The sequence below is a fragment of the Protopterus annectens genome, chromosome 1.part0, assembly GCF_019279795.1.
Source record: "Protopterus annectens isolate FY-2018-M chromosome 1.part0, PAN1.0, whole genome shotgun sequence".
Classification (NCBI taxonomy): domain Eukaryota; kingdom Metazoa; phylum Chordata; order Ceratodontiformes; family Protopteridae; genus Protopterus; species Protopterus annectens.
Window position 1 is genome coordinate 1,388,102,047 of NC_056725.1, and position 23,224 is coordinate 1,388,125,270.

Sequence of the window (23,224 nt, forward strand, 5' to 3'; positions counted from 1 at the left end):
GGGTCTTACTGACTTTCTGCAGTCTATTTCTTTCATTGATCTTAATATGTCTACCTATGTCTATTAAATCAAGCAACTCTTCTCTTAGCTCATTTTCTTATAAAACTGAGGGCACATTTTTTGTTTTCCATTTCCTGTGGGCATTCTATAGAAAGTTCTATAGCATCTTCCTGTGGCACATTTTCTTCAATTTCATCCTGTGCCATCCGTTGTTCTGTCATATGGGAACTCACTGGCCTATCACTTCTCAACATTAACTGCATCAGTGTTTCCAGTTTCCTGTTCACTCCCTTGCTGTCTTAGCTTCAAGAGAATGATTATACTGGTTTCCTGTGGAAGGCTCCAAAATATCTTCAAATGGCACCTGACCAATTGCTTACTGTTTCACTGGTTCCCCCTTAATTTGGAAATCCAATGCTCTCTCCTGTTGTGGTGCTTTCTGAATTAGATTTTCTATACCGAATCCTTCACTTTAGAGGTACTCCATAACCTCAGTTTCTATTTCTTTAACTTCCTCATTACTAATCTGCTTTTCTACTTTCCCTCTGTCTTCTTATTTTTGCAATGTAAAGTTTTCTATGTATGGATTCCTTTCCCTATATTTCTCTTCAAATATATTTGGCTTTGCTCTTTTTTTGCTTTCTCCTTTGCATAAATACTACACCATATTAAATCTCTTTTTCTTTCCCATGTTCATATTTCTTCTTCAGATGTCTCTTGATCTTCCTGCTTCTCCTTACTTTCACTTCATCATGCTGCGATGTAACGTGTGTTAGACCTTCTACACCAAATCCTTCACTTTGCAGGCACTCCCTAACTTGAACATATTTTTTTTAACTTCTACTATACTAATCTTCTTCTCTACATTCCTTCTGTGATTTTTTTTATTGTGAAATTTTCCATATCCAGATGCCTTTGTATTTCTCTTCGAATATCTGTGGGGCTGCCTTCTTTATATTGATTAACTACTTTCTCCTTTGCATAAATATTGCACCATATCAAATATCTCTCTCTTTCCCATGACCATACTTCATTTTTATACTTTTCAAAAATCTTTAGGTTTCGTTGTTTATATTTTTGCACTTTCTCACATGCTTCTTTTTCTAAACAGATCAAAGTTTCTTGACCTATATAAGGTTTTTCACAAATCTGTTGTATTAATGAATACAATTTTTTTATTTGAAGCTTCTGATAGTTTTTCATGAGGAAGTATTTTTCTTTCTTCTAATTTCTCTCCTAATCGTTTTGTATATCTTGTGCATGGAAATTCTGGGCTTTTTGCATAACAGTAACAATACACAATTTCTTTCTTATCCTCAACAGTACACTTTATCGTCTTTATGGCTCTTCTTTGGCCTGTCAGTTTTTGTGGACTATTACTTCCTTCTACAACAGGACCACCCATCCTCCCCACGGGCCTGGCCTGGCCTCATTGTAGGAATGTTTCCGTATTTTGAGGATTCTACACGATCTTTTCCAGTCCTAGCACCAGTGTGCCTACCAGGACTGGGCACTTTTTTATCCTGGGTCTTGCACACCCAGCTCTCTAATTTTTAACCCACTTCTGTCCATGATGCATGCTATATAAATATATTCTATATGTCAGTGTTGTCTTGGTGAGATTTTGTGAAATACGGGGTCCACCTCATAAAGGTACTCATCAAGGCTTGAGGATGAATTCAATTTCAGCAATACTCTCCTTTACTTGCTGACTTATCTTTCCATTCAGAACCCCAAACAGAATGAAATATGAACCATCAGAGCTGCTAAAATCTCTATTTATCATAGCCACCAGACAGACACTGTACCAAATGAATGGAGGAATGCAGTGGTTATCTATCTACACAAAGGGGGACAATGCAAAAACCCAGGTAACAACTGACCCATAAGTCTACATAGTCTCATATGCAAGACTATGGAAAGAATTATCATGGATCTGATAAACAGCAATGTAGGAAACCTACAGACACTGGACCCTATCCAGTTTGGTTTTGTCATACCCACTTAACCTGGTAGACTTCTTTGAAAAGGTCATTAAAGCTATGGATGACTGCATAACAGTGCACACGGCCTACCTTGACCAAGGCATTTTACAAAATATCTCACTCAAGCATTTACTCAAAGTTCATGGCTTTAAGTAGTGCTGGGGCACATAACACCTGATAAAGTGAGAGCTCACACCATCATGTGTTTTTTCCCATCACGTCAGTCCAACAACTGTAGCACTGCTGACATGGTACCGTTCCACCAGTTAATAAGTTAATAATACAATCCCCTCTGCCTTTACATATAAGCATGACCACAAGATATTTCAACTCTCCAACATTCTCCCACACCTGCAGATAAGTCACTTTTGTGCAAATAAACATGACTTCTGATTTGGAAGCTATGATTTTTAACCTGACTGATACACAGTCCACATTCTGGTGGAAATTAGTCATTCAGCATATCTGCAAACATCAAAAAAGCAACCTCTAAGTCTGAAAATGCATAGCTTGTGGCTGTAGCACCACTTTGACATTTTCTCCATGAAAATAAAAAGGAGCAGATAGAGCACACCCCCTTGGAACAGTCCTACACCTACCTTGTATGCTTTCAACATCCTACCAAGAATGCAAAAGTCTCCCTACTCAAACAAAACACAAAAGTGGTTCCTGAAGCCAAGAATGTTGCAATAACTTCCAAAAGATGTTTCAGGGTATGCAGTCATGTATCTTCTCTAGACACCCCAAGACATGTACATAGCACTTTTATAACATGGTCACGATACCATATCACTTAACACTGTCTGCAACCTTCTGTTGCAATTCTGAAGTCTAAAATAATAAATATATACACTTGGTTGTGTAGTGATTAAAAAATATAAAAATATTTTTCCATGAATTTTCCCAACTGTTTAGTGAAGAAGCTTTCTCACTCACCTGCTGTGCTTTAAACTGAGCCTCTTCAGGCAGTACAACAGAAGCTGCCCATCTCGATAAATAGCAGACAACAGCGAGTCTTCTGCAGTATGCATGGCAGATGGAACACAATCAGGCCACAGCCCCATTGCTAACAAGGAACTACCCCAAGTTTCCTGAGGGTGGAGGAGACAGAGCTGCTTCTCTACTACCTCAACAACAAGCTGAAAAACAATAAGCAAATAAATAAATAAAACAAACTGTCAGCAACTAAAAAATTAAATCTAATGCATATGCGGCTTTATCAAACTTTCGAATTTATATAAAAACATTCTCATTTAAAAGTATTTAATCTAGCTTTGGCAATTCCTTCTGTAAATAAAGTACTAATGTTATGCTTGTTCCAACTTGCTTCTACTGCACAGTTTCAAGTATTATAAGAAAACAAACCATGTCCTGTCAAAATCTGTCAAACCTCATGGAAGCAAACATTCCTGAGAATGGTGTTTTGATCGATACTGTGCACTTAAAACTCTATAAACTCTGCAACCCAATGTCTTCTTTCTTTCTCCCAAAGGTATTTTACCAGCATTTTTACTACAGTTCAGAAAATGCAGTTGAAGATTATGACACAGGTTTGCCTACCTCAGCTGAAAAGAAAACTGCAGTCCACTGAATGCTATGCAGTTTTGTAACGGTGTCTTGAACAATGTAAGTGCTACAGATCACCCAGGAAAAGAAGAGAAAAAATGTGAAAGTATCTACTAGCCTTCCCTAACTAAGTCTGCCTACAATCCTGGCTCTTTGGTGAACTCATGGCAGTAAGGTTCTCAAATGATTTCTGCCAAAGGCCACAAGGCATCTGGCACAAGCAAAAGAAAAATAAGCATATGTCAATATAAAGTAGTTATGTCTTACCATAACATTCCATCTGTGTTGTTGATCTTCATTCATTACCGATGCAGAATCAGTTCCATCCTCTGAACCGAACCAGCCTTTTACCAAGCTCGCGCCAACCCTAAACTCTCAAGCTAAGGTTTTACCCACAATGCCCTCTTCCCTGTCATCTCAGATCAAGTTTGCCAGATAGAAATAAAGAAGAGGCCATCTCTGGTCACAGTGAACCTATTCACATGACACAGGAGCCAATGCGATCCCCTAGGAGCCTTTGGAGGGAGGAGGAGGGTGGGAAGTAATGAATGAATGAAGATCAACAACACAGATGGAACGTTAAGGTAAGACATAACTTCTTTATCTGATGTTGTTAATCTTCATTCATTCCTTACCGATGGGACAGAGTCCCCAGCTACCTTTGTTCCTGGGAGGTCCTTTTAGAAGGAAGTTCCTGAGCACCACTGAACCAAAGGACGCTCTTCCTCTGGAAGCCAAGTCCAATTTGTAATGAGTGATGAAAGCATGAGGGTTGGCCCAAGTTGCGGCCACACAAATGTCATTCAAAGGGGCAATAGCATGAAAAACCGCAGAACTGGCCACTGACCTGGTAGAGTGGGCTCTGACCCTATGTGGCAGTGAAACATTATTTCTGTCATAAATGTGTGAGATGAAATTCCTCAACCATTTTACTAATGTTAGTTTGGAAACAGGACAGCCCATTCTGCGTCCTAAAAAGGCCACAAATAATTGATCTGATTTCCAGATAGATTTTGTTCTGTCAAGATAGAATCCTATTTGTCTATGCACATCTAATGAGTGAAGACAGTACTCTCCTCTATTAAACTGGTTAGGAAAAAATACTGGAAGGTCAATTGTCTGATTGATGGAAAGATCTGAGAACTTTTGGCAAGAAAGACTGGCTTGTTCGGACTGATACTCTGATCTTATAAAAAGTAAGATAGGGATGCTTGATGCATAAGGCTTGAAGTTCTGATATGCATCTGGCTGTCATGATGGCCATCAAGAAAAGGGACTTCCATGAAAGAAATTTTAGATCACAATCAGATGCCGGTTCAAAGGGAGGTCCAGTTAGACTTTGTAAGACTAATATGAGATCCCAGGGTTCTAGTGGTTCTCTAAAAGAAGGTTTGATATGGATGGCGCCCTTTAAGAATATTTTGCAAAGTCTGTGAGACATAAGGGAAGAGTTTTGAAATCCATTATGGTAATTAGAAATGGCAGCCAAGTGAACGCAAATAGTTAAGGCTGCTGCGCCTGAATCAAGTAGGTTTGCTAAGTATTCAAGGACGGTGGTAATAGGTGCTGTAAAAGGATCTAGTTTTTTCTTCTGTATCCATATCGAGAATCTCTTCCATTTGCTGAGTTAAGCCCCTCTGGTGGGTGACTTATGAGAAGCAATAAGTATATTACAAACTGGGGAAGATAGGTCACTCAGCCTGACAATCATTGGAAGTGGAGGAACCAAGCTGCCAGCTTGAGTTTGGAGATGTTTGGGTCAATCATTCCTTGTGGGTATGAGATCAACTCCATGGATGGCTCTAGGATCCATGGTTGATCTAGAAAGTGAGGCCAAAGGAAGAGGAACCAAACTGTCAAGGCCAATAGGGGGCAATGAGGATCCTTTGCTTTTCAACCGGAGGGCTTTCTTCAGGAACAGAGGAATGAGAGGGAGAGGAGGAAAGGAATAGAAGACCCGAGGGCCAATCGTGGACCAGAGCGTCCCTCGGTGACTCCCCCGACGGTGGGATTAGGGCAAAGTAGTTGCTGCATTTGTGATTGATTGGAGGGGAGAATAAGTCACAGCAAGGCTGGCCCCAGCACTTGAAAAGTTTTGCCGCTACTAGAGGATTGAGGGATTACTCCTGAGGCTGAAGAATGCATCTGCTCAACTTGTCGGCAATCACGTTGGAGCTCCCGGGAATGTGTTGCTATCAGAAAGCAGTTGGAAGCTATCGCCCATCGCCAGATTCGCAACACAGAGGGTCGGATTTGGTTCCTCCTTGCTTCTTGACGATCCAGACAACTGACATGTTGTCTGATTGAATGGCAATGGTCTTTGAAGGAAGGATAGAGTGAAATGCTTGCAACGCAAAGCACCACCCTCAGTTCTAGGACACAGATATGCAATCAGGCCTCTGTTTCTGACCAGGTACCTTGGACCGTATTTCCCTGATACAGCCTCCTACCCCAAACAGGGAGGCATCTGTGGTTACAGTGGCCTTGGGTTGATGGGGGCAGAAGGAGCAAGACCACTGTCCATCTGGTTAAATCTACCACATTAAGTTCTGCTTGCATCTTTGAGTCACTTGGATTAGGAAGGACAGAGTGCTGTAAGGGTATACCACTGGGTTAGTAGTAGCCACTGCAGAAGTCTCACTATGGTGATAGATGCTGCCATACACCCTAGCAGTTGAAATACAGATCGAGCCAGGGATAGGTCGTGACAGAGTATCTTCTGGACCTGGGATGTTATCCTTTAAAGCCTGTGATCTGGTAGGGATGCTTAGCAATTTCTCGTGTCCAGGACAACCCAATGAATTCTAGGGATTGAGATGAGGTTAAGTTGCACTTCTTCCAGTTTATGGATATACCCAGATGTTGAGCTATTTTCAGAGTATATAACAGTCTCTTCCAGTAGATGCTTGGTGGTGGCAATGAAGAGCCAATAGTCCAGATACGGAAACACCTGGAATCCTTGTAGACACAAGTGAGCTGTTACTACTGCCATACACTTGGTGAACACTCTCGGGGCTGTATAGAGTCCAAAGGGCAGAACTCAGAACTGAAACTGATCGGCCCCTGCACAGAAGAGAAGGTATCTTCTTGAGCATTTGTCCATTTTTATATGGTAATACGCATCTTTAAGATCTATTGAACACATCCAATAGTCTTTCTCCAGCAAGGGGAGGAGAGACTGAACCGTGACCATCCGGAATTTCTCTTGTTTGATAAACTTGTTTAACAAGTTGAGATCTAGAATCGGTCACCAGACCCCTGCCTTTTTATGGCACTAAAGAGAATGTTGAGTAGAATCCGGATCCTACTTGGTCTGGTGGGACTTCTTGGATGACTTTTTTTGCAACAGCTTTTGAATTTCTAGTGCTGTTGCTTCCCTTTGATGGGGTGGAATGTCAGGAATTCGGGTAGGGGCAGTGGGGTAGAAGTTGAATGGAATGTGAGATCCTCTGGTGATTATCCGTTGTAACCATGAGTCTATTGTTATTGTATGCCAGGCAGAAAGGTACAAGAGAAACGTCTCCCAACTGCTTCCAGAGGAAAGCAATTTGGCCACCCATCAGGAGCACTGATAAGGCTGGCCAGAGAAAGTCTCTCTGGAACCCTGGTTACACAGACCTCCCCTGCCCAGAAACAAGCATTGTCCATTAGAGTTACCCCCTCTGCCTTCAGGGGAAAACTCGGCATGTGCATCTTGGAAAGGACCCTGTGATTTTCTGTGCCACATCTTTCCACTCCTCTGGTTTCTAGAGTAAGAATGCTGAGGAGATGAAAAATGTACACCTACGGCAGAAAGGGTCTTGCCATCTTGCTTGCACTTTGCCAAAATATCTTTAACTTTAGGGCCGAAAAGTGAAGAGGCTTCAATGGGAACATTCAAGGAAGAGGTATTAAAGATGTCCGCAAAGTCGCATAAATGCATCATGGCGTGACGTCTGATGAAGATGCCTGAAACAGCCGCTCTGGCAGCTCCTTCCATGGCATGGGATATCAGACGCATGGAGGAGATGGAAATGGATTAGAGGGTAGCTAGCTGTAAGGCCACTTTATCCTGGACAGACACAGCTCCTGCTAAGGTTTTGGAGAGCTTGTTAATCAAATCTCTCTGCAGCCTGGTGAAGTGTGTCACAATTCAAAGATCTAACTATGAAGGTCGATGAAGCAAAGACTCGCTTCCCTAGCCTGTCCACTGCCTGGGACTCCTTTTTGGTGGGTGGACAGTCTGGTTCTCCTCGGCCAGTTCTTTCTTGGTAGCAGCAGTCACTACCACGACATCTACTGGAAGACCCTTTGACCAATGTGGATGCTGTTCGGGGGGCGGTGACAAGATTTTGTCCAGCTTCCATGGAATAGATTCAGTGGTGTCAGGACATTTCCATGTACGCTGCATGATAAGCTGGACAAGCTCGTCTGCAGGTGGAGTCACCCAGGAGGTAGGGGGCTGGGCATGAAAAGCCTGCAGGAACACAGACTCCTCCGAAGAAGGGTCTGAGGACTGCCAGTCACCCCTCTGTTTCAAGATCTCAAGAATGTCTCCAAAGGACACGTCATCAGAGAGGGGCCGTGGGAACCCTTCCCCATCATCGAAATCCATGTCTTCAGTCAAAGACTCTTCAGGGGAGTCTGCGTGCTTTCTCTTGCACAATTTCTTATGGTGAACTTCCTCAGTGGGCCCTTCTGGGGAAGATTCAGACGAAGCAGCACCCTGGAGCAGGGTGTCCTGAGACTCTTGTACCCGGTGTCCAATACAGTGGCTTGTGTCAGCTGCGGCGCAGAGAGGGAGCCTGGTAATTCCGACACCAAAGGCTTACCTACTGAGGCAAGGGCCCTCTCCATGGCCTGGAAGGCCAGCCCGCCTGAAGAGAGATGGGAGCCTGGAACAAAGCACAACCACCTTGGAACCAGGGTCATACCCCACTCCGATGAACCAACCCACCAAACCAGGAGTCTAAAGAGGGCTATGTACCGAAAGGACACCCGGAACCATGGATGGCGCCATACACGGAACAAATAGGTGCTGAGCTAGGAGTTCCAGTGCAGACAGGACAGCCACGATCCTGAAAGGGTCCCGGTGCCGAAAGCACTGGGAGCCACAGGGACAGCTTTGATGCCACGGTGAGGTCTACCAGTGGAAACTAAGCAAGGGGCACCAATGTCTGTTCTGGAGGCTTCAAGTCTTGCACAGAAGTTGAAGGACGAGAGTAGCCTGGAGTCTGTGTAGAGGTCTGGCTACATCCAACAGGGAGAGTAATCTTAGCTGGAGTGGTGATCCCTCTGGCCGTCAGAAGCTGATCGACAATGTGCACTACATCCAGTTCTGAAAGGCTCCTAGTGGACCGCATGGACAATCCTGACAGGAATTCAGGCCTCTAAGAATGGGCTGTACTGGTGCCCCAGAAAAGGGTCTATCGACGGTGAATATATTGTCCTGGATTGCACGGATGTATTCAATTTCGAGTCAGTCGGAACAGACAATGGTTCCGCGGGTGGATACGGCGCCGAGAGTGACAGTGTTGAAAAAGTCTGCACCAATGATGTCGGTGTCGAGGTCTGTTCAGTGGCCTGTAAAGATGGCTCTGAAGTAGATGCTTTTGGCGAAGTAAATATTGGGGACATAGCCAATGAAGACAATGCAGAGGTCAATGCAACCATCAGGGGTCAGTTCAGACAATTTTGAATTTTAGTCTTAAGTTCCTTAAGGTCACCGGAGGGAGAAGACTGAACCGAATGAGGATGTGGTCGCTTTTTGTCATGTTTGCTAGGAGGGGATGAACCCTCCCTCCCAGAGATAGCCTCCGAAAAAGGCGTTTTAAGGAGGCCTTTTAAGATCAATTTGTTCTTTTGCTCATTTAAAGTTCTGGAAGAGAAGTTTTTACAAACACCAGAGGGCGGTTGAATAGAAAGATGAGGGACGCCCAAACAGTAAATGCAAAGATATTGTGTATCTGAGTGTGGTAGTTTGCCCTTCTTTTCCGACATGAGTAGAAAAACACTAGGAATAAGTAGAAGAAAGAAATATACTGCTACACCAAAAACAGGAATAGTTTTTTTTTTTTTTTTCCTAAACAGAAAGACAGAGGAATTACCAATGATGCTAAGGCAAAGGCTACCTTAAAGGTAGGAAGGAAGATTACCAACCATGGTAGAAAGATTACCACAAGGATAAGAAAAGTGGAAAAGGGAAGAACTTAAAACTTAGGATAGGCAGTGGGAAATGCGAAAAGACAAATAGAAAAGAGCAAGGTAAAAAACAGCAAGAAATTTCACTAAGTAGTAATAAAATGAAGTTACAACACTTGGCACGGCTTTATGGCAATGCGGCAAATGAGATCAAGGTGACATGGAAGTGGGCATTGTAGGTAAAACCTTAGCTCAAGAGTTTAGGGCTGGCGCGAGCTTGGTAAAAGGCCAGCTCGGTTCAGAGGACGGAACCGATTCGCCATCAGTAAGGAATAAATGAAGATTAACATCGTCAGATTAAACGTTCACTTACACTACAGAAGATTGCAGCATACGGTAGGAGAAAGGAGTACCCCAAACTTGCAATTCATGATGCTAAAATTAAACGCGAAAGATAGCATCCTGTCCAAGTTGAGGGCCATGTATGTTTCCTTCTATTTGTCCTGCCCAACCCACCCACCCCTTAACCCCCCCCCCTTTTTTTAAGATTTACTGTCCAGGTAAGTGGACTTGTCCTTGGATCCTTTTCAGCCATGACCTAGACACCTGTGCATCCTGTTTAATGCACTATATGACACATGCACACACAAATTCATTCAACGGGCTAGAGACTGCTGGATGATGCATTAAGCAATGAAGAAAAATCACTGTTTACAGCATACAAAGGTAAACAAACATAGCTCTTCAAGCCTGACAAATTATTAAATACCATTCTCTTGCACTGTGCGCTGCATGTAATACTATTTTTCTGCCTCCTACTATAATGCTTCAAAAACCCATCACTAATGCAGAGGCTCTCCCAAATTTTCCAAAATGCTATAGGTAAGAGGGTCTGACTAGGTTGCAGACTAATTTTTCTTAATACAAGTGCTGCATCAATTCGGCCTAGTTATCAAGAGAAAATATGCATAAGAAATGTCTGCAGATGGAGGAATGAAAAGATCCCCACCCCGAAGTATGAAACTGACTCTGACAATCACACATAGGCTATGGATCCGGTGATTAAAGTAAATAAATCCTTCAAGCGCACTGTTGATATTATGGACTATCTGAAGCAGACATTATTAAACAAAAACAGCATAGTGTCATTTCACTAGCAATGTGTGCTGGTCTTCTAATGGACTAAGGATTATTCTGTGAAAAGATGGTAAACATATGCCCACAATTACCTTTGGATCCTGAAGCATATTAAGCATGTTGCGCTTTTTGTTTAGATGTCTGACACTTTTATTTCAAAGTGAGACAGCCTGGCTCCATGTTGTACAGGCATGCACCCTCAACTACAACCATTACCAGAAATCAAATAATGGCTCAGACAATGGAGAAACCAGATGAGAGAGTGAAAGGAGCGTACAGCTAATGCCAGCTTAATCATGCTGAAGGAAAGGGAGATGGCCTAGTCCACTGAAATATCAACTTCTACAGAGAGGTGCATAATGGGCGTACCTTCGTTGAAGGTTGTGCATCAGGGCTGGTAACTCGGCACTTAAAAATCAACTACCAATCATTAGCAGACCAGAGTTCCGCTGTGGTGACCCCTAACCGGTAAAAGCCGAAAGACACAAACAAACAGAGTTGCATGGAATGCAGTCTAACTGCCAAGATCATGCTCCTGGCACAGACAGGCTGTGTATGCATGCAAGTTTTCAAGGGACATATACATTAATGTGCAGGCCTCCACTGGAAGGCACTGCAGGCCTTGACCATGCAAGGAGAAAAGTCACAGTATCATACATGTAAGCCTATAGATTTGATATGTTTTCATAAGACATCATAAGACATCTCCTTACATGTTTAACATCTACTTTACCAACCTTAAGAAATTATAACATTTACTTTGTTCTTTTTTTAATATTTCTTTACTGAAGTATCATTTACATTACAACACAAGTTCATATATATATTAAACTTTAAGAGCTTTCATCATCATCTTCATACACTGTTTTCTTTTTAACAATTTTTATTCACTTCAACATTACATAAATTGCTCAGTTACTGTCTTATCTTAAACTTCACTGCTCTTCTGGAAAATTATTCTGCATGTATTGGTTCATATGTTCACAGGTGTGTACTAGGCTAATGGCCCTGGAGCCATTACAAGCCTAGTCTGTAGGATTACCCTGGCATCGTGCCACCCAACCTTAGTTCCTAGTGCCTCAGTAGAGTAGAGCCACTGGAGTGATCCTGGGGTGAATTTTCTATTTCCCATCCACTCATGAAGTTTTTCTTGAAGACGGCCAATGAGGTGCTCTGCTTGACATGTATGGGAAATATATTCCATAGCATGGGCAGTCTCTCTGGGTTATGAACCTGTCCCTCCAGCATGTTCTGTTGATTGTGGTAATGAGGTTGAGGTCTTTGGAGCGTGTGGTGTGGAGGGAATGGGATTTCTTTAGATGCAGCATTTCTAACAGAGCTGGGTCAGACATGGCTTTGTAAGTCAAGCAGAGATTGCCTCTAAGTAGGCAATATCAGACAGAGAATAGTTGGAGTTTTTTTGAGTCTGTCCATATAGGACAAGTGTTTAAGGCCTAGGATCCTCTTTGTAAGGTACTTTCGCGGCCTCTCCAGTTGTTGCAGGTGTCTAGTGAGGTACATGCCAAATGGGGCATTGTATTCTATGATTGGCCTAATGAGGGAAGAGTAGAGGGAGACAATGACTTCTTTCTTCCTGGATGCAAAACCCTTAGTAATGAGATGTGCCAAATAGGACTTTCTGACCACAGTGGCAACGTGATGGTCAAAAGAGAGGTTGCTGTCAGCCTGTGTTCCCAGATCTCTTATAATGCCTTTTGTGTTCAGTGGACTACCATCAGTGTGGTAATTCATGGGAACAGAGTTTTACCCAAGGGGGATGACACATTATTTGGCATTGAGCTTAAGGCCATGGTTCTGACACCAGTCGGTGGTGTCATTGAGGCCTTTCTGTAGGATGTCAACATCACTTGGAGAGCTAATAATAGTCCTCAACTTGCAATAGTCTGCGAACTTTGTCAGCCAGAGTCCCTTCGTGTTGGCCTGGACTTCAGAGAAGTTGATACCAAACAGGAGAGGACCCAGGACCGAACCCTGTAGGACTCCACTCGTGACTGTTTGGCGGTCTGAGTCAGCTACTTTCACACTGTGGGTTCTATCTGTGAGCCAGTTTGCAATCCACCTAGTGATTTAAGGGGTTGATGCCTAGCTTAGTGAGTTTTTCTATGATTCCTGAGTGGGGAATGTTAGTGAAGGCCTTGGCCAGTTCAAGGTAGGGTGTATGAACCACTTTGCCTTCATCCACAGCTATGGTGACTGACAAAGAATTCAACCAAGTTGCGCAGGCATGATCTATCCTTCACAAAACCAAACTGTGTAGGATTCAGAGTTTGTATATTCCCTATATCCTTGTTTATTAGGTCCATGATGATGCATTCCACATCTTTGCAGATCAGACTCGTCAGGCTAATTGGGTGATAATTCCTGGGGTCTGTAGTCACTCCTCCTTTGTGGAGAGAGATGACTGTAGCAGAGCGCCATTCAGTAGGGACAAAGCCTGAGGTGAGGCTGTGATTGAACAGGGCACACAGGTGAGGTGCCAGTTCACTCTGTAGTTCATGCAGAACACATGCAGGGATATTATCAGGTCTCATAGAAGCTATATTCTTGGCCTTGGGACAGTGCTGTTTTAACTTGTGCAGCAGTAATACTGGGTGTCTGTCAATCTACTGGTATTGTGATTGGTCCTTTGGGGGGGGGGGGGTAAAGTTAGCATTGAATCTGTCGGCTAGTATATTGGCAATATCTGTTGGCTCAGTATAGGAGGCACCATTGTTCAATAGCTCACAGCAAATCTGGGTATTGCCGTGGAGATTCTTTACTTAACTATAGAAGGCCTTGTGGTTGTCTATTATCTGCTGCAATTCTGCTTTCATAGCTAACTTTATAGAATTTGATGAGGGATCTCAACCTTTTGTTGAGGCTGATAAGGGAGTTTTTTCAGTCTTGGTACTTCGCCTTATTCCGCCATCAGTTTCCTCCTCCTGTTGTAGAGTTTGTTTATGGCAGACCACCACCAGACTGGCTTCTTTTTTTTTTTTTTTTTTTTTTTTTTTGAGGAGTGTGTCTTAGTTCTATTGGGTATGGCGAGATCCATGAATTTGTGTACGTGTTCATGCAGTGCATTGGTGTATGATTCGGAGGTCATGCAACTATTCTCCACTTGCATGGGTGCCGTGAAGTTAGCCACCTCTGTTTTTAGTAGCCCAATGTTAGCTTTGGAGAAGTTTTTCATGGAGGTTACCTTTGTGGGGGGTGGGACGGATGTGGATTTCCAAGGTGATTAGTTTGTGTTCAGATCTAACAGGGAGGAGTTGACCACTGGTGTAAAGCAACAGTCGCCCATGTTAGTAATAACCAGGTCAAGGATGTTGCTACCTTTAGTGGGGGGTAAGAAAGAGCTGGTCCAGAGCACTGGCATTAATGAATTCCAAAAAGCATTGGGCAAATGTTTTGGTACATGAGTAGTTTTCCCAGTTAACGGAGGGGTAGTTGAAGTTGCCTAGTATGAGAGTGTTAGGTTGGACCCCAATATTCTCCAGGGTGCTTAGGAATGTGGAGTGTGAGTCATGGGACATGGTTGGGGACCTATAGCAGGCTACGACCTGAATCGCTGTCTTACCCAGTGTTAGCTGCACCTGAAGCATCTCAGATGCATTATGTTGGGCTTCCAGTCTGGAGGTGTGCGCATCCTGTATGAATATGGAAACACCACTGCCTTTAGAGCTTTGGTACCCCTCCAGAAAACCAACCAATCCTCACAAATCTTTCTGCTACAAATAGAAGCAGACTAGTGTTTCTAAACAAAAGATAGTCATACTGTCAATTCTTACATTTTACATAAGCAAAGTATATCTATAGTGAACAGACGACCTCTGGCCTTTTCAGAAAAATGAACAATCATTTAACACCCTAAAGAGAAACAACCAATTGTAGCACATCCAACTATCACATTAAAAGTACCCAACAAAATTAAACACTATTCAGCGAAAAAATCTTATCAATGCACCATTAGCTTCATTATGGGCAGAATTAATGAAAAATAAAAAATAAACAAAAGTATATCACTAATTATCTGGTAATTATGAGGCTATTCACAACAATCGAGAGATATAACTAAGGGCATCAGTAAATACATAGTATGAACTTATCAAAAAAATCACTAGCTGGCATTAGTAAAAGTTGATAACTATGTGCCCGAAATTGTTGGTGACATCACCACAGCATCCTATTGTGAACCAACCAACAAACATCACTAATGAAGACAATGGCCTGTCAAAAATAAAACAAGATGTCCACTCAAGGTGATTTAAAGTTGAAATAAAACTTCTGCTTATTAATATAAATCAACAAAACCAAATAGCCATATAAAGATCTCATAATTTTGAGAAGTGTACAATGTTGATGCACACAGGAGAGCAACTAACTGTGACAAATAACCCCAAATGTTCACTGTGTTACAAGACAAACATTGGGCAAAATAAACATTACTTAATATTTGCAATTGCTCAATTTTCTTAATAGTGTTGACAGTACTAAGGAAGTTGATTTTCTTGCTATCTTCCGAGAGGTGGAAAATTCAGCATACAGACTGAAAAGGTTGCAATGGCAGCGCTTTCACCTTGAAGCCTGCATCTTCCATAAAGTCATACCATGAGGGTGAAGTGTCTACCTACTTATGGCAATACATATCCAGATTTACTTGCCCAGTGGCAAGCGATAAATCTTGAGACTAGCTATAAGTATATGAACCTATTGATTATTTTAAGTTGGAAGAAGAAAGGATTGCTATGAACATCAAGCAAAAACAAGAGGAATTAGAAAAATTACACCTGGAAATGCTACAATTTAATTTGAATATTTATGATAAGCTCAAAGAACAAAAATCAAACAAACTAGCTTGAGATTTCCAGGACTTCAGGCAAGGACACATCTTTGTATGGCCGAAGGAGACATCGACAATTAGGAAAGGATAGATCTCTACAAAGGAAGGATTCTCATCGCAACCCAGAAGCAATTTAATCTCTGAGGCATCAGAAGGATCTAAAAAGCCTTTCTGTTCATTTCTTGACTGAGGTAGAGACATGTGAAGCTGGACCGAGTCACACATCTCAAATGCAAGAGAGTAGAAATCAAGGTGCTGATATCTCCCCCCTACCAGCTACGAGACTCAGAGAAGGAGTAGTTCATGCTGCCTTTAACCTACCGTTACCAGTTTTTGTCAAGCAACAGTTTTATCGGAATTGGAGAGCCCAGAGTCAGAAAAGGAAAAGCAAGAAGCTAACCTAGTTTTCAATCTATCTCATTTAACCTTACCTGCTGAATATATATTGATACTATCAAAAGGTCTGAGTTTTATACCTGCATTAAACTCTAACCTCAATTAATTTGTAACAGACCTTCGATTATTCTGTAGAAATGTGACTCTCAAATCCATTTTTGGAAATAAAGCTGAACACACTAGACTGAGATTTAAGAAACCAAGTGAGTTTACTCCTGTCAATCATCCAGCGGTTAAGATGTTCTCCCGTCTATGTGCATCAGAGATGGCCAAGACAAGGGAGCAGACATCCTATAGAGGATGTTTCTATAATAGTATTCGAGGCGAGCGTGCTGCTCTTAATGATCTGAGAACAAGAGAAGATTTACTTATCAAACCAGCGGATAAAGGAGGTGGAATCGTAGTAATGGACTCTTATTGGTATGTGAATAAAATGAAACTGATGCTAGATGATGAGACCACGTATAGGAAATTGAATACAAAAGATCTAGAAACAATGATCAAGGATTTTAACAATGATCTATACAAATTACTTATGGAAAGGCGTATAAGCAATGAGCTCTAGGACTTCTTTATTGTTTCTAACCCTACTATACCTACCATAAGCAGAATTCTGAAAATCCACAAAGACCTTCTTAATCCACCCCTACGCCCTATTGTTGCAGTAAGGGGGTGGATCACTGAGCCTCTGTCAATTTTTATTGAAAGTGAACTAAAACAGATATTACCGCAAGCTCAAACAGTATTAAAGGACACCGACAGTTTTTTGACAGAATTGAAACGAGTGACAGCCAACTTTAGAGAGACAGGATTTACTCCCAGTTACGATTGATATTAATAGCCTGTTTACGGTCATTCCTAATGTGTTTGGCATCAATTCCATCTTTAACTTCCTACATTCTATGGGGATACAGAAGACCCAATTTGCCATCTGTTAGAACTGGTATTGGAAAATAATGCCTTTGTTTATGGCCAAGATCTTTTTCTTCAGACATGGGGAGTTGCCATGGGCACCCCATGTGTAAATAGTGACTCTAATCTAGTTCTAGCTCAATGGGAAAAAGAACAAGTTTTATGTGACCTAAATCCTTGGCATCAACATTTGTATTATTATGGTCATTTTGTTGATGACATTTTTATCCTGTGGAAAGGTAATAGTGAGCAGCTGACCTTATTCACAGATTACATGGATAATACAACTAAACTTACTTCCTAAAATGTAAAGTTAACCACTCAGATCAAAGAGTTGACTTTTTGGAAGTAAAGATATATTTAGATCCTGCCAAAGGAATCCAAACCAAACTCCACAGAAAAGAAACGTGGAGAAATCATTACATGCATAGACAGAGTCTGCATCCTAAACATGTCTTCCACAACATTATGGAGAATCAAGTTACTAGGATTTACTGATTATGTACCAATGAACAGGATTTCCAACAAGAGTATGTTCAATTACAGTATAATTTGAAATCAAGGGGCTACAAAGAGAAGGATCTTAAACTGACTACGGATGTCAACACCATCAGAAGCAGACAAGGTCGACCGTATTTTGGCCAATAAGTTGAACCTCTTCAACCCAAAGCTAGAAAAGATGATCCACACGAAGTACCTGCTGACATATAGTTATGATAGCAAACGGGTCTGTGAAACCATTACAAAATTTTGGCCAATTCTAACAGCCGATAAGATCAGAGATATTGTAGGGAAACATCCTAGATTTTGCTACAGAAACAGAAAAAAAATCTTAAATGACTGGTTTGCCAAACAGATGGCTTTACCAAACAAATTCTATCCAAAAGGAAGGGTACCTTTAGGTGCCATTGATGCAAAGCATGCACCTCTATTGATGGCAGAAATGTTTTCATCCATCCAGTTTCCAATCAGCATTACACCTTTGATGTGGTTGCTAACTGCAATACACAGAATTTAATCTACTTCGCAACCTGCTCTAATTGTAAGGCCTTCTATGTAGACAAAACTAACCAGCATTTAAAAGATCATATTCTATGGCATCTACGGGACATAAGGAATGGTGATCCTAACAATAGGTGGTCTGTGCATATTGCCACCTTTCCACATCATAGCTTCAAATTTCAAGTAGTTGAATGTATCCAGCAGAGAGCAAAGAAAGGAGATATAGTGAACCGTACTGAAATTAAAGAAATTGAATGGATTGTGAACATGAGAGCACACTGTCCTCCAGGTTTAAATAGTGTGGTCCCACTTAGTCCCATTCTAAAAGCAAGAAAATTGAGCAATTTCAAATATTAAATGTTTATTTTGTCTCGTTTGTCTTACAACACAGTGAACATTTGGGGTTATTTGTCACAGTTGGTTGCTCTCCTATCTGCATCAGCACTGTACACTTCTCAAAATTATGAGATCTTTATAGGGCTATTTGGTTTTGTTGACTTATATTAATAAGCAGAAGTTTTATTTCAACTTTAAATCACCTTAGGTGGACATCTTGTTTTATTTTTAACTGACAGGCCATTATTGTCTTCATTAGTGATGTTGGTTGGTTGGATCACAATAGGATGCTGTGGTGATGTCACCAACATTTTAGGGCACAGTTAGTTATGAACTTTTACTATTGCCAGCTACTGATTTTTTGATAAGTTCATACTATGTATTTACTGATGCCCTTAGTTATATCTCTCGATTGTTAATAGCCTCAATTAACAGAGAATTAGTGATATACTTTTATTTTTTATTTTTCATTAGTTCTGCCCATAATGAAGCTAATGGTGCACTGATGAGATTTTTTCGCTGAACAGTGTCTGATTTTGTTGGCCGCTTTTGATGTGATAGCTGAATGTGCTACAGTTGGCTGTTTCTCTTTAGGGTATTAAATAACTGTTCAATTTTCTGGAAAGGCCAGTGGTTGTCTGTTCACTATAGATGCACTTTGCTTATGTAAAATGTAAGGATTGACAGTATGACTATTTGTAGCAGAAAGATTTGTGATGACTGGTTGGTTTTCTGGAGGGGATTACATGATTGGTTATCTATTTGTAAATGAGAAGTGGCTGGTGGTGACCCATAGGCTGTTTACAGTGCAGTCTTTCCAAGTTATTTTTATGAATTGCAAGGACTGATAATATAGTTATCATCCATATGAAGATATTTTTATTTGATAATGGAATTAATGGCGTTCGGATGAGGTTCTTCGCTGTAAAGTGTTTAGTTTTACTATGTCTTTGTGATGCAATGACACGATATGTCATGATTGGCTGGCCTTTTTAAGGGATGAAATAAATGGTCTTTTACTTTAGGAATGGCTAGGGATTGTCCGTCAAAGCGTTAGCTGGTTTGAGGCACCTATAATGCTGTGATGATTGGTTGATTTTTACCAGGACATTGCCCGATTGGTTACTTGCTCAGAGATGGCAAGTGATTTTTCTTTAATGTATAGCGTAATTCTTTTATTATTTTATAAACATTTTAAATCACAAAAACTATTACTATAATTTATTGTTAATACAAAGATTTTTTTTTTCTTTATCTTTTTTGATTCAGGTTATTAATGAATTTCAGTTGAGCCTGTATAGATTGGCCAGTATTCCATATGACATCGAATGATTGGTTTCCCATCTGGAAATGGCTACAAGTTGGCCATTTTCTTTAGTCATCCTATAGTGAATCTCTTGTGATACTGTTTCATATGCGTCTTAATAGGCAGCACGGCTCCTCTAAGCATAGTAGCCTTTATTTATGCTTTATTGTTATTTTACGTGCTTTCTATGTTATGATTGTCATTACTGGTCTTATTCCTTTACATTTGCGTTATATGTGCATGTAATATGATTTTTTTTATGCAAGTGATATCGTGCCATCTCATTATCCAACTTGTACATTACATACCGTTGACTAGTAATGGTTTTAGTTTGATCATTTGGTCTTTGTTAAGTGACTCATCATTGGATATTGTTTAGATGAATGTTTTATGTATTAGGAAACGTTTTACATTGGTTTATCTGTCTTTAACAATGAATGTGATTAGCTGTTTATTTTTAAACGGTTTAGACAATAGCTTTTTTATGATCTGAAGAAGGCTTATACAGCCGAAAATGCTTGTTTGTTTTTTATCAATTAAAGTGGTTTTCTACACAAACACTTGCTTTGCCTAAGTGTTTCAGTCTACAGTGATTCAGCCGTGGGGTCTAGTCGAAGATTTCTTTTTGTGGTTTTGGTTCTTTGTTCCTCGGCTAACTTCAGCAGAGCCATCTGAGTTCTTCTTCACAATATGGGAAAGCCAACAACACAAGAACTGAAGATGGTGAGTGAAAGGAAAACTGCTCTTACGACTGGTAAAAACTCACGATAGTTTATTGAACAATTCCACACGACTGGTTAAGCGCTTTCGACTGGTGATCAGTCTTCATCAGAACAAACAACACATATCATCCCAAAGTATTTATACACATCCTAAATCACCTTAATTGATGATAAACCTTTTTTAGCTTTAGAGTAAATTTCAACTCTTAGGTTTGTTACTGGGATTTTTAACTTTATCACACAAGTGAAGTGCATATATTTATATTATTTATTATTTTTTATTAGATTTTTTATTAGATAGTTATATGGATAATTACAGTTACACCAAGAGGTTTTACCCACCGTATATATTACTGCATATATTACTATTGTATATATTATTATATTACATGTGCATTTGAAAGTCACATCTTGATTTAAGGTTGGTTTACTTACAGTGTATTATAGAAAATGTGTAATATGGCTTTAAACTTTTTGGCGGGATTTTAATTAGTTAAACATCAATTAAGGTGATTTAGGATGTGTATAAATACTTTGGGATGATATGTGTTGTTTGTTCTGATGAAGACTGATCACCAGTCGAAAGCGCTTAACCAGTCGTGTGGAATTGTTCAATAAACTATCGTGAGTTTTTACCAGTCGTAAGAGCAGTTTTCCTTTCACTCACCATCTTCAGTTCTTGTCTTCTTCACAATATGACAGTCATGGTGGATCTCAACTACCCCTCTACAGATTGGGAATCCTTCACCACTTCTAATGCACAAACCCAACGATTACAAAACCAACATTCTGGAATAGCTGGTCCATTCTCCTACCAGGGGGTACAAGCATCCTTGACCTTATACTCACAAACATGGGGGGGCAAAGGTTACTCACCCAAAGTAATACCCTCACTTGTCAGACATGACCATAAGGCATTATTACTTGAAACAGAAATTAAATCTGGGGATCCAGCGAAACCAAAAACCTTTAGAAACTATTCCAAGATTAACCTCCCGACTAAGCAACACATGGCAAGGAGACCATCAACCAAAACCAGAAATACCCCAGCTCACAGTGAGGAGATAAACAGCAAAAAAGGCAAATGGATGATTGATGCCACTCTGAGCCATCTCAATAATCTTACAAAATAGGTTAAAAATAGATGTTAAATCTGGTGTGCCAAAGATGACGAGCCCGCATGAAGGAGAGTACACAAGGAAAGCCTCAACTGTAGGCGTTCTTCCTCTATGGAGGGTGGTGACAACAGAGTCTAACCTTAGAGTTCCAACTTAGAAACATATCTCAGGGACTCAACCACCAATTCCTCACAGGGCTCAGAGCAGTCTGTCCGATCCAGTACAGAAAGTAAAATCTCTAATGTCCTAGACTCTTCATCCCAAGTAAAGGTGCTAAGGAGTTGGGGGGGGGGGGGATTCAGCTTATTGGACTATACTCTGGGATGGCTAAAGGTAGATAACAGGAAGCTGACCTCTTCTAGAAAGGGAAGTGATAATTTCTTTTAAGTTGTACGCCACTGCAGCTACAATGAGCTAGGAACTGCAGTAAAGTCTAAATTCTTCATGTTATAGCTGTATGGCTCTTTTCTTGGGTCATGTAATGAGCCTTCAGATAGCCCCTTTGCCAGATATTTCCATTATTGCCAAATGTCAGGCAATGATGTAAACCTCTAATTTCTCATTTTGATACTGCCTGGTCAGAGGAACAGAGATACTCAATAATAAGAATTCCATTTCTGTTCCCTAGCAAACAGAAATCTCCTGTGGTGTGGTCCTGGTTAATTAGATAACAATTTAAGTACATCTGGCACTACCTATCTTTTTATGCAGGTAACATCTTTCCAACACTACATCTGCAGGGCATCCAATTCCAGACAATTACTAGGGAAAAGAAGGGCATCTTTGCAAAGTGTGATACCCTTAAGCCTGATACAGACACACTCACTAGCAAAAGGCAAGAAATCACACATCCTTGATCCTGCAAGTGCAAGATTCAATGGCACACTTGACAGGACGCAAAATGAACCCATGTGGGTTCCATCTACTACAGAAGGCCACTCAAAGTAAGATTCTTAACCTCTCATAATACTTTTGAAGAAGCAATGTCACTTTCATTTTTTATTCCAGTTCTGTGCACTTACTTAATATCTCTACATTTCCTAACAATATCAATGCATACTTCAAGAAATTCAAACAGTAATCAGATCAATAATTTTATGGACTTCTACAACCCAGATTACTGCCAACAAAGATTACTTTGAAATGTTCAGGTTTAAAGTTATAATTATTCTACATAAATATAAATTTGAAAATATTTGCGAAGAATATAGGATAAAGGCTAAAGATAAAAATAAGATGAAATTTAAAAATACTGTAGAAATGGAGAGAGAAAGATATGGACAGAAGTAATAGGAATTTTGAGGGATTATCAAAGGTTACAATATTGCAGATGAATGGGAATCTAATGGAAGAACAGGAACTATCGAGTGCTACAGTGAATAATATGCATGGGTTCAGAAAGGTCACTAAGTCACAGCAACAAAACTATTAGCACAATGACTTAAGAAAACTTAAACATGCCAAGGCTTTCAACACCATCCCCCATTCTGGAATTATAGTTAAACTCACTAAACTAGGTATAAATCCCTATGTCACAAGATGGGTTGCCAACTGGCTCACTGACAGAACCCACACTGTAAAAGTTGCAGACTCCAAATCTGACCTCAAACCAGTGGCAAGTGGAGTACCACAGGGTTCTGTCCTGGAGCCACTCCTGTTTGGTATCCACTTCTCTGAAGTACAGGCTAACACAGAAGGCCTCTGGCTAACTAAGTTCGCAGATGACTGCAAATTAGGAGCCAGAGTCAAGTCCCCAAATGATGTGGACATCCTACAGAATA

The 23,224-nt window shown here is 40.7% G+C and overlaps 1 protein-coding gene across 1 annotated transcript in view; it reads right to left on the reverse strand.

Moving 5' to 3' along the window:
* MDN1 (midasin AAA ATPase 1) overlaps nt 1-23,224 on the reverse strand; it is a 3,484,183-nt gene that overhangs the window by 1,519,825 nt on the left and 1,941,134 nt on the right. The window contains exon 48 of the mRNA XM_044071809.1: nt 2,922-3,124. Within this exon, the coding sequence (XP_043927744.1) occupies nt 2,922-3,124 (203 nt within the window). The remainder of the gene's footprint in view (nt 1-2,921; nt 3,125-23,224) is intronic.